The 11982-nt window shown below is 36.6% G+C and overlaps 2 protein-coding genes across 2 annotated transcripts; one reads left to right on the top strand and one right to left on the bottom strand.

The window, feature by feature from the left end:
- Window positions 1-331: 331 nt before the first annotated feature.
- LOC118270197 (putative autophagy-related protein 11) lies at window positions 332-8888 on the bottom strand. The gene is made up of 17 exons (XM_035585633.2): window positions 6603-8888; window positions 6244-6473; window positions 5867-6146; window positions 5479-5592; window positions 5073-5250; window positions 4852-4981; window positions 4581-4773; window positions 4357-4492; window positions 4099-4190; window positions 3499-4020; window positions 3235-3422; window positions 3003-3159; window positions 2694-2813; window positions 1945-2328; window positions 1732-1872; window positions 1455-1654; window positions 332-1390 (listed from the first exon to the last, which is right to left on the bottom strand). The coding sequence occupies exons 1-17, from the start codon at window positions 8734-8736 to the stop codon at window positions 707-709; spliced, it is 5883 nt and encodes a 1960-aa protein (XP_035441526.2). The 5' UTR covers window positions 8737-8888; the 3' UTR covers window positions 332-706.
- A 247-nt stretch (window positions 8889-9135) lies between these two features.
- On the top strand, window positions 9136-11712 carry LOC118270703 (TBC1 domain family member 7). The gene is made up of 6 exons (XM_035586445.2): window positions 9136-9499; window positions 9794-9990; window positions 10431-10609; window positions 10728-10823; window positions 10906-11035; window positions 11222-11712. Exons 1-6 carry the CDS (start codon window positions 9256-9258, stop codon window positions 11318-11320), a joined length of 945 nt encoding a protein of 314 aa, XP_035442338.1. The 5' UTR covers window positions 9136-9255; the 3' UTR covers window positions 11321-11712.
- The last annotated feature ends 270 nt before the right edge of the window (window positions 11713-11982 follow it).

Genomic DNA, 11982 nt, shown 5'->3' with positions numbered 1-11982 from the left:
AATAAAAAATACATGTCTAATACTTTAAAATAATCTACAAGACGGACATTAAAATAAAAATTACCCTATTACAGTTCTACACAATTCATACTTAATGAGTCCTGAAGTACACAAGAATATTATAAAGAAAATACACGAAAGACAAGATTTAATTATTTATTTAATAAAAAATCATACAAGAGACAATCATCATAGTTGCATACAAAAGATCCACAAAGGAAACACAAACATGTATTTATACACTACTGTGCCCTCATACTTGCCAATCGGAGCTACGGTATTTTTACTCACCAGATGGCACCAGTGTAGACCTGTAGTTCCTCATCCATTGGACGTTTAATAATTGACAACTGCTCTCATTGGACAAAACGATTTCTTGCTAGATTAGCACCACCTAGTGACCAAAATACGGTAGCCCCCATTGATTGTATCTTCAACCACAACGCCAAGAAACTACATAACTAAATAAATACAACAAAAACAAAACATAATCATTGACACAAAAAAATAAAACCACCTTACAGTCTGTAGAGGTTCAAATATCGTGATCTTAAACCACATTCTTGTAACACTGCTCAAAGAAGCTATAAATAAAATAATTCAACAACAATTACAATTTGTAAACCATGCACAAACTACCCTAGTGCTAAGTGCCCACCTAACTACACACGAATCAAACAAGTAAAACACTTTAGTCAAGACATCTCTACGACTTCCCATCCTCAATGCCTAAAGCTAACTTCATTTCTAAAGAGTAGTTCTGTTCCACTCTATCAAATTGTCCGCCATCTTCCTTGTCCGTGCCAGCCTCTATATCATCCACACAATCTTCAAATATATCATCAGTAGATACATCATTCATAAAGTTTTCGTCACCAAGAATTGACTCAAATACTTTCGAATCGTTCAAATCTTCTACGGGATCTTTTTCATCAGCGTCAATAGCTTCATAGCCAGAGTAACCAGCATCTCCAGAGCCTGAAGCTATAGCTCGATTTTCACATTCCAAATTCTCTTTTCCTTCTCCCATTTGACGAACCTTTTCTTCAATACTAACCGAGTCGTCCCCAACATTATCATTCTGAGTTTTATCATTTCCATCAACACTCTTATCGTGACCTTCCGTAGTATCACTCATAGTAATATCATTGCCGATTCCTGAATCATCTCCGACAATAGCTGACATCCTACTAACATTCTCGTCCGTCAGTGTGTCTTCCAAACACAAGGAATCGTTATTACTTGCAATAAGAGTCGCGTCGTGGTCGTCATTGACGTCGTGGTGAGAGCCAGAAGGGCTGCCTGGTATGAACTGCACGAAGTCGCCTGCTCTCCACCGCTGTGCGGCTGCATCCATGTGCACTTCCAGAATGTGGGATACTTCTGGCAACTAGAAACAGGCACAGGTAAGAAACTTATCTACCTCTTGCAGTATCATTGTTAAAGAAACTCACCGTGTATTCGTTCTCGAGCTCTCCGGACATGCGTTCAATGATGGCGTTGGTCTTGTTGTCGATGTTCCCCGCGTGGCTGGTCAACACGTCATACTGGCGGTATATCTCGCGCTCCTCGTACTGCAGCGTGCGATCCAGTATCTCTGACGCTACGTTCTGATCTATGCGAGCGTTCTCTTCCATGTCCGATCGATTAACTCCTGGAAAAACGTAAATAATGCCAAATAGTGAAGGAGCATATCCCTACAATGATGAAATATATCGCTTCTAACGTTACCTTGGGACGGGAATCGCTGATCTTCATAAGAATTGATCTGCTTAATAATGGATCTCTTTGCTTCCGTGCGGTCCAAATTCAGCATGGTATCGTACGAGGAGGGTAGAATATTGCTTGTACTGGGATACTCCATGGCAACATCTACAAAAAGATTATTGTCAACATAAACATATGTTTGAAATTTATTATAAAATCATAACTGTAAAACCTTACTTGTATCCCCAGCAGCACCCGCAACTGGTTCACGTTCACTGGCAACTCCAGGAGCAGCTGAATCATCGTTATCATGGCCAGTACGACGACTGCCAAACGATTTCCTATCAGCTTTCTGTCCTCTACTATTACCATCATATTTCTTTCCAACAACCTTTTTTTCCACGCTACTACCACTATTCTTCTCACTGGGTTTACTCTTATCTTTAGAAGCAGTACTTCCTTGGACAGGAGATTTTTGATTTGATTTCCCACTGGCCGCAGTGGCTGGTCTGTTTACCGGTTTCTTTGTTACTTTTGCTTCTTCTTCTTTTTCTTTCACTTCCTCATCACTTGTGTTCGTGTCAGATATTACGTTGATTGAATCTGTATCACCAGATGACGCTGAAATGTGCACAGTTTATCTATTAAAACTTTAAATGAAGAGTTAGAAGTCACAATTACCCTATTGGATGTTTGCGAAAATTTATAGCGTCAGATTTAATTATTATGTTATCGGCTTACTCACGTAGTGTTTTGACGAGGAACTCGACTAGTTTCAAGCCATGCTAGAGGCTCATATTCATGAGCAGCATTACGCGACACACGACGCGGCGATTGTCGCACTGCTTCGTCAAAACACTACGTGAGTAAGCCGATAACATAATAATTAATTTAGTATGTCTCACGAAAGTTACAATAAAATTAGCGTCAGATTTATTTAAGTTTTTCTGATTAAAAAAAAAACAGATAGGAAAGGTATAAATTACGGGCGGACTCGACGTCCTCCTCTCCGATCTCATATTGTACATCTGTAACAGGTGCCTGATTGTCCACATATTGGAACAGCACCGCGCCCGGCACATGCGTTAACTTCACTCTAGATTCATCTGAAAGTCAAACTATTGTTACAATCCCTTCCTTATTTTCATAAGCTTTGTCTTAGCGAAGCTTTATTCCTATTAGGTACCTACATTAGGTTGTTAATACGCATTAATATTATTATCCGCAAGAGCTAAAAAACTATCGAAAAAAAGGATTTTCCTACATGTGCCATTTTCATATCGATCGAATCTTACCAGGTTTCTCTCCAGCAGTGAGTTGGCTCAAGGCGATGCGATCAAAAGCATTGTCATTTCTATAAGTGGTAAACTTTGCCTTGTCCTGCACCAAATGCGCCGGCAAGCTATCCTTCTCCTTGTAGAAAGCGTCCATCTTTTCTTTATCGTACAGTTTCTAAAGAAATTAAAACATTTAGTTTCGAAACGTCTCATCTTTTTCAATATAATTATCCAAAATATTATATCTCACCATCGGATCAAATGGAGGCTCCCCTCTGTCGATCCTTGCCTGTCGTTCCACTTCCTCTCGATCCAATTCCGCGAAGATCTCCAAGTCTTCAGCACTCGGCTCCAAATCTAAATTATCTTCATCAATTTCTTCAGTATTCAAACGACGCATGTAGTTTATAAGAGCTACACCGTCACCATCTGTTTGTGCTAAAATTAAACCATATTATGAGACTTTAATAAAAAGTAGTTCTAATCTTTTTATTTGTATTTTTTTGTGAATTACCTTTAACATTACTCTCTACAGCTCCCTCACTAGTTGAAGCTGCATTATCCCCATTGCCTTGATTTTGAACTTCTTGTTTTGCATTCACATTGTTGTCTCCGTCTTTCTCAGGAGTTTCTTTTGTATTATCTTTCGTTTCTATGGGTATCTCCCTAATTGGAATCTTCTTAGTAGCTTTAGATTTCTTCGTGGCAGGTTTATTATCCTGAACTGAAGTATTTTTGTCTTCTACAGTTATCAAATTACTGGTAACTTTAGTTTCTTCTACATTCATTTTGTCTCTTACTTTTTCCGATTTCTCATCCAACTTAGTTTGGTCTTTCTCTATTATTTGCAAATTAGTTTGAGTCACATCTTCAATAATGCTATCGTCTTTCACATTGGTCTTATTTTCATCCGTGTCTTTGCTGTCCGCAACATCTATAATTTCAATCAGTGGTTTCTTCTCTGCTGATACTGAAGCTTTTTCTTCTTCAGGAGTTATGTCCGTTATGCGTGTTTTAGCGTCACGTGACTTTGAATCTTAAATATATATTAAATTTTTGTTTAGTAAAATATAAAATAAGGTTAGTAAAACTTGATAAGTATTAGATAAATTACCTTCTAAAATCTTCGTCACTCCTTTTCTTCCTACTTGCGAGCCTTGGTTAAAAAGTAAGTTGTTGATTGCTTGGCAATCTGATGTATACTCACTGAAAGTATAAAAAGATATTTTTGTAAGATACAAACAATTACCTTGTACCGCAAACGTAAAGTTAAAGTGCAGGGCTAAATCGGAAAACGTCACAACAGCACCAGTAGTCATCATCAGTCGGCACCCAAGACGACGTCTGATGTAAAGTATACAATAAAACTTACGGCCTTTCGTTCTTTGGCTTAATATTCCCATAGCCATACCAGTAGTCATCCGGCTGGGGCGGCGGGGGCTCGCTCGTGATTTCTTGCACCAGACGCTTATTTTTATCCCCTTGAGACCACTCGATATTTCCTGTTTCTGTTACTTATCAAATTCAAATTAATTGGATAACAAGTCCTTCAGCATAAAAAGTCTATTAAAATAAGTAATATAATAATCTTGTTACCGTCTTCCTTTTCATCACTTTCGTCACTACTCTCTTCACTTGTAGAATCATCTTCTTCAGAACCTGAGAGCATGTCAACTGCTACTCCTTCCTTGACCTTCACTTCAGTAGGATCCTCTTTCACTGAAGGGGCTTCGATTTCCAGAAGATCTTTATTACTTTCTTCAATTTTATTATCAGGCTTTTCTTCTTCCTGTGTAATAATGAAAACCCATAATCATCATACCATTACATTATGGGACTTAATAAATAGTATATTAAAGGAAGTCACCTGCGATGGTACACCTGCTTTCTCCCGCTCTTCCTTCTCCTTCGCTTCTCTTATAGCTTTCTTTTCGTCACGCATTCGAATCAAATATCTGACACTCTCCATCACTTTCTCTTGGTCTCTAGCTATCCAGCTAAAATCAATTTTAAATAATATTAATATAATCGATGTTTGTTTCAAAGAGAAAATTAGCAATAGTTAAAAACTGCTTTAAATGTAAGTACCGTCGCCTTTCAGCGATTTCTTCTTGCACGCCACCTCGTTGCCAAGCCTCGGCACAAGCTCGGTCCCTAGGGAACACCGGCCGGTTGTCCAAGTTGAGCAGTTCCTTTAACCGAAGCGTCAAAGTCTTGCGGTACGCCGGGATGTTGCGTACCACAGGGTTACCGGTCAGAACCAGTACTGGAAATTAGAAAGGAATTAATAAAATTGGTAATTGTTTTCTACGTACGGATCTCTCACATTTTTATTTGATTTGTCTGGACTTTAAGAGACCCTTAAGTTTGTTTCGGCATTTCTTCTCAGAACAGTCCGATAGGAAATGTCGGCCTCATCTAGTTATTTACGAGATTGACGTGTAAAAGAGTTACATTGTAACCTATTTGCAAAAATAAATATCCATTGACAAACCTTTCAATATCACCATGTCAGCGAGCACATCCACCACCAGAGGATCTTCTAAGCGGTTGTAAGAAAGGTCCAAAACGGACAGGTTTCTACAAAGTCGTAAATGAACGAGATCGTCTGAAAAATATTGTTTGAACATAATGCAGCCATTTTCAGTGTTCAAAAAGTTATATTATGTAAATCGATACCTTAATTGGCAAACCAGCTAATTCCGTATGACCAAATTTTTGGAGACACTTAAAACTCTATCATACTTCTTGTTCCATACGACGCGACGTTAACAAAAAAATATTTTTGACGAAAAGTGGGATTGGCTGGTTTGCCAATTAAGGTATCGAAATGTATTTTAATTTGTAAAAAAATAATTATAAATGAATATTAACAAACTCACCTACGGCGCTCAGCATATTGTGAGCAATACTGAGCGTGTGTAAGTCGGGCACTACATCCAGATTCTCAATCTTTGTAACAAAATTGTGGTCGATGTTCAAAGTGTCCAACTTGGGACATCCGTCCAAATTCTCTATCTTCCGCAGCACGTTGTAATGCAAGTACAGACATTTGAGCTCCGACAGTGTGTCTAGTCCTTCAATCCTTTGAATGCCATTATTTTCCAGAAATATACATTTGAGGCCAGTGTATTCTTCTAGGTTTTCAATTTTAGAAAACCCCTAAATGAATACAAGTTAAAATCAGAATTAAATACAATATTGGAAAAAATAATATCTTAGCTAGACCAGCGTGACAAGAAAATATTTATCTACTTACCTTGAAATGCAAATACAAAATATCGTTCAAGTACGGCGTGCAATACAGTTTATGTTGCCTGCAGTGATTCTTTATGAATTCCTTCGTCATTCTCGGGGTTTTGTTCATATCCTCTAATTCCTTCTCCACCTTTCTTTGAAACTCTCTCTGCTTTATTCTCTCTTTTGCTGCCTCATCTTGCTTCTTCATTTCTTCAGACTGTTTCTTCTTCGCTAAATCCATTTTTACTTCTGAAATAAAAGGGTTAATAGAAAATTGTTTTAGTTAATTTTGTTACTTCTTCCAGAAACTATATAAACTAAATAAACAGATAAATTAAATTGTACCAAAACTTGTATTAATTTAATTCATTTTCTAACCTTGATGTATCTCGTCGGTGAGCGGTGGAACGTCCTTCCCGCCAGATGACTCCACCTCTGCCGGTTCAATGTGATCTCCTTGAGCTTTTGTGTCGATCTCTTCTGATGGCAGTTCTCGAATCTTACCAGAGTTATCCAGAAAACCTTTCCGTCTATTCTCTTCTCTTCTCAACATATTGTTAGCTAATCTGATCACCTCCTTATTATCTTTCATGTTATCTTTAATGTCATAAAGGAGATTGTTAATTTTTTTGCTTCGCTCAAGATCTTCTTTTTGGGCCTCTGCAATTTTTTTATGTTTCTCATTTGGTTGAGAGAAATCAATATCCCACAACTCTTTGCGTGGCTTCTTTACATTAACATCAACTTCTTCATTAGTGTCAGTCGTAGGCTTGTCTTCATTAGAAACTTGTGCTTCAGCTGCCAGCCTCATTTCTTCAGCTATTTCCTTCTTCCTTTCTTCTTCCATTTTTTTCCTCATTGGACGTAAAATATCATGCGATTTCGATAACAATTGATCAACTTCTTGAATGAACGTCTTGCATTCATCATTCCTCTGTTCATACCTAGCCTTGCTTTGGTTAATTCTTTCTTCGTGATGTTTAAGTTCACAATTCAATTTACTTATAGCGTCATGTATACTGTCCATTTGTGGATCAGACATACTATTATGTTCTTCGCCTTCCTGAATTTCGTTTACTTTTTCAGCAGGTTTTATTTCACCTCGGAGAATTACTCCCTCTTCTCTCAATTTCTCATAAGCAATGTTAGATTTTCGTGAATTTTCTAGGGCTTCGTTGACATCATTCAGTAATTCATTCATGCTGTTGAGTTTATTTGTTATATCTTCGCGTATTAGAGTACTTAAGTTTTCAGCTCCCTCGACAATGTTACGAGCTAGGTTTTTCATCTCTTTGTATTCCATTTCGTTATTTTCTGAGTTTTCTTCCTTACTTGACTCAAATATACCTTCTAAAGTATTCTGCATTGTCTGTTCCATGTCCTGGTCAAATTTTTGAGGCTCATTTTGGTTTTCCACTTCCGGTGAATTCAAATTACTATCAATGTTGTTGGATGTCTCATTCGATACAATTGCTGGTGATGATGCGTTGTTAAGAACGGAGTTTATTCCACGCAATACTTTTTCTGTATCTTTAAGTTTTGCTGCAAAAGTTTTGGGAAATACTTCTTGTACGTCCAAATTTTCTTCTTCTTCTTGTTTTACCGCTTCGACTTTCGTATTGCTTTTTAGATTACAATTTAGAGCAGCAGGATTACTAGTTAATGGTATATTCATAGCTTCGTTTATAGCAAACGACTCTTGTACTTCTTTAATTACTGAATTACTTTTTTGACCTTTGACGATGTGCACAGATGAATCTTTCAGTACCTGATTACTGACAATTGCTGCTGTTGGTTTTCCGTTAGAGTTTTGAGATGATCCACCTTCATCATAGCTGTCGGCCAGCTTCCCTAACATATCCTTGGTTTCTTGGAATCGTGTTTCATAAGACTTTGTTGTGTACTGACTGACAACTTTTTCTATTGCTTCGTATTCCTTGTCCTCATTATCCGAATCGGCGCACTCGCTTTGCTCTGAGGTTGTTTCATCGAGTTTTTTCGCACATTTTGCCTTATAGTTAGAGACCGATGTCATTAAGGACAGCATATTCTTGTAATTTAAATGTTTAATCTTGTCTTTGTCACCTTTAGCGTCATCCAATTCCTTCCTCATATCACTGTAGTCTGGTATATTTATTTCTTCAAACGGTACAGCTACTTGCTTGTTGAAAGTTTCATTGTCTGCCATAATCTGAATTTGGCGCGCTTTCTCCGCTATTATCGGATTGTCTTTTAGCATTTCCTTAATTTCTTCAAAAGTGTATGGTTTACCGTGGTCATCAATTGTAGTAAAGGGTTGCCCAGACATTACTTCTTGTTCAGTCCTAACGTTGCTTTGGTCAGCCGCAGCTATGTAGGGTCTATTTAAATCAGTTTTTAAAGGTTTTAGCTCATTTTCAATAGCCCTTTCAATCACTTCTTTTGGAAGTTTGACATCCTGGAAAAATATTCGCAATTCCTCTCGTTTTTTTTCTATATACTTAGGATCCTTCATAGCATCAGGCACCTCCATGCTGTGGTTAAAATAATGTTGATCGACTTCGTAATTATATTCTGCGTTATTGTATTTGCCAGCAAAATTATTGAAATAATATTTATCCGCTTTTGACACAACTCAAACAAAACTGGCTTAGTTTCCACTAGCCATGGTAACCAGGGTATTTTGTTTGATCAATTTTAAATATCGAATTTCAGGAGTGTAGGTAAGACTGGGTAATAGTTTGTGTTTATAGGTACTGTAGTAACAAAAAACTACATTGAAATCATATTTAACAAATACAATTGAAGTGTGTTAGTAATTATTTATCGAAAAATTCCAAGAAAAGCGTAATGAGTAATGACACAGAGACCGCTAACTATCCGCTTTTCCACCAAATGAAATGGAACGTAAACTGTCATTGCGTTTTATTGTGAATCTGATATGATCTGTCAATGTCAATTTTGTCAAAGTCTTTATAATAAATTTTTTCCCAAATAAATAAATAATGGAGTTATTACACACGATTTCTATTAAATAGTGCGTGTAAAACGCATGAATTTAAACTATATAAGTGTAAAGTCTTATAAGAATCTTTTATACCATTACAAAATGACTGACGAACGGAATTTTCGATCGTCCTATTATGAAAAAGTTGGATGCCGGGGGGTGGAAGAAAAGAAATCGTTGGAAATTCTAATGAAAGAGAAGCCTTGGGACAAAGTGAAGTTAAAACAGTTCTGCTTAAGGTTCACAGTGCCCGCAGCGTACAGGAACTTAGTGTGGAAAGTGTTATTGGGTGAGTGTCGGCTTTTAAAAATACGCCATCGATCAAACGAACATTCTGTCTGAAATACGAAACAATGTTTATTATAAACACGTTCCATTAATTATTTCTACCATATTATTCTATAAATAGTGCAATTTTATAAACATACGGATGTTTTTAACATCATTTTTTTAACATTGTTTATTTAAGTTTAACAAATTATAAACAAAACTGTAGACTCAATATGGAACTTATATGCATATAATATTATGCCTCTGTAACATAGGATATATTTACTAGACATCATCTCCTGTAATGTTCCAGACATACTGCCAGTGTACCCAGACTCCCACCAGTTTGTAATGGAACAGCGCACGGAACAGTACCAGGACCTATTGTATGCAGTAGAAAAGTTTGATTTTGTGTCTATGGACGCTCCGAGGACCCAAGTGTTGTTGGAAATGTGGTTACTAGACAATGAGGAGAGGAAACCACCACTGTTCCCAGAAACTAATTTCTCAGTAAGTAGGAGAAAAAGAGATTATGATAGATGTTAATAATAAAGGAGGATGCAAATCGAAAATTACCATGTTTAATAAAGGATAACTCTGAACAGACTAAGATTTGGAACTTGGCGCCATAGAAACTTTTATTCAGCTCAAAATTACCCATCTAATGATGTAACTTACATAGCTATTAGGAGTGGGACCAGATTTCATAGAAAGTCTGGCATCCTCCTTTCTAAATGGTCAACAATACATCTGTTCATAGCCTTTTGTGATGCAGGCATACTTAGGCTAAGGTGATACCTAAATTGGCATTAAGAACACCATTGTATCATTGTACATAAAGTGTAAAATAAATAAATCCCTACCACTAGTAGTCCTATAGGCTTCGATAGTTGACTCATAAGATTCTAATGAGAAAATTAATTATAATGTTTCCAATTGGTTTTTCACAGTCAGCTGACACATTTATACCCATAGTCAACACATTACTGGAACTGTACGATGATGAAGTGGATGTGTACTGGCTGGCCAAAAGCCTCACCGATGTAGTACGCAACATGCAGAGGGAGCTACCGAAACTCAAAGAGGCATTCATCACAATGCTTGAGAAGGAAGACGGAGATGTATTTAAGTAAGATTTATTTAAATAATAAGTTTTGCATTGCAATAGGGTAGGATTTTGTATGTTTAAAATATTATCAAGAATGTTTTCTTGAACTCATATTCAATTCAATATTTTTCTTTTTCAGTCACCTGGTGGACATCAATGCTATGGAAGTGTTGCCACTTACAAAATGGTTCAATTGTTGCTACGCTGGTATTTTAGACGACACATCCCTTACAAAGTAAGGAACAATATTAATAAATGTGACATTTTTTGTTAAAAAATGTTAAATAAATATTAATACATAAAATGTTCTTCTTCAGAATTTGGGACAAGGTATGCAGTGGTGCTCCAAAGATCCTCTCGTTTGTTGCTGTTATGCTAGTTATTACGTTACGCAGAAACATACTTCGGTCCAAACATTCTGATGAGGTGCTGAAATGTGTCTCACAGGTAAAATTACTTCAACTTTGCTTATTTTTATTAAAATCTCAAACACTTTTCTAAAACTGAAATGCTCTTATCATCTTTTTACTCTATTTAATCAAGCTTAAGGGCCCTCATGCCATACTTTCATTAGTCCCATGAGAAATTCATTACACTTTTATTATGATTCATTTGTATATTTATTTGTTACAGATCCCAGAACAATGTGAGGAAGTGGTGGCCAACAAGGCCATTGAGCTGTGGCAGTACTACGGCGCACAGCCACAGAACGACACCCTGGCCAAGAAATGATGTATGACCTTCTAATGGGGGGACCTCATTAGAAGGAAAACGGAATATTCTACCAGAGGAATAAGTTTACGGCAGCTTAGCTTGAGTAATGTTACCTGTATGCAAAGGCCGTTGTTGAAGTTGTATGATGGCAACACTTTCCTATTGCACAAATAAAATTATCACATGTAACAAAACTTTAATGACGAAATTGTATTCTAGTGTAGTTATTTTAGGGTAAGAAATTAATTGCACTTCTATTTTAGACTTGTATATAAGTGTGTACATATAAAGCTACAGTCTCAATCAAGGCCTTTTCATACGGGGTTTGTGAAATGCGAAGCTATGCAACTATTATATTTAAATAATAGTTATGTAAAGAATGTACATAAAATGTTATAGTAAGGATTGAAGTTTTGTTTTTTTTTTATAAGTCCCTAACTATGAAAAAATTCTGTGTTACACCTATTCGATTTTAGTTGAGGAAGTGACTTAGTATTTGAAGTGTATATATGTATAGTGTGTATATGTATTAGAGTTGTGTATATCTATCGCTCCCAATCGGAATCAGCTAATTTTTCCAGCGTATATATAACTCAATAACGTAAAATATTTCTTTTAGATACCCTCTTTTGGCTGGACGGCATTAGATAATATGATAAAAAGCATTTGTATAGTCTTTA

This window comes from Spodoptera frugiperda, chromosome 13, assembly GCF_023101765.2.
Source record: "Spodoptera frugiperda isolate SF20-4 chromosome 13, AGI-APGP_CSIRO_Sfru_2.0, whole genome shotgun sequence".
NCBI lineage: Eukaryota > Metazoa > Arthropoda > Insecta > Lepidoptera > Noctuidae > Spodoptera > Spodoptera frugiperda.
The sequence above is the reverse complement of the archived record's forward strand: the minus strand, read 5'-3'. Positions and strand labels throughout refer to the sequence as shown.

Coding starts and splice junctions, on each gene's coding strand:
- LOC118270197 (XM_035585633.2), bottom strand. CDS start 8,736: ATGGAGGTGCCTGATGCTATGAAGGATCCTAAGTATATAGAAAAAAAA. Junction 6,474..6,602: donor CACCGACGAGATACATCAAG/GTTAGAAAATGA, acceptor CTTTTATTTCAG/AAGTAAAAATGGATTTAGCG. Junction 4,982..5,072: donor GAAATCGCTGAAAGGCGACG/GTACTTACATTT, acceptor AATTGATTTTAG/CTGGATAGCTAGAGACCAAG.
- LOC118270703 (XM_035586445.2), top strand. CDS start 9,256: ATGAATTTAAACTATATAAGTGTAAAGTCTTATAAGAATCTTTTATAC. Junction 9,500..9,793: donor AGTGTGGAAAGTGTTATTGG/GTGAGTGTCGGC, acceptor GTAATGTTCCAG/ACATACTGCCAGTGTACCCA. Junction 10,610..10,727: donor GAAGACGGAGATGTATTTAA/GTAAGATTTATT, acceptor TTTCTTTTTCAG/TCACCTGGTGGACATCAATG.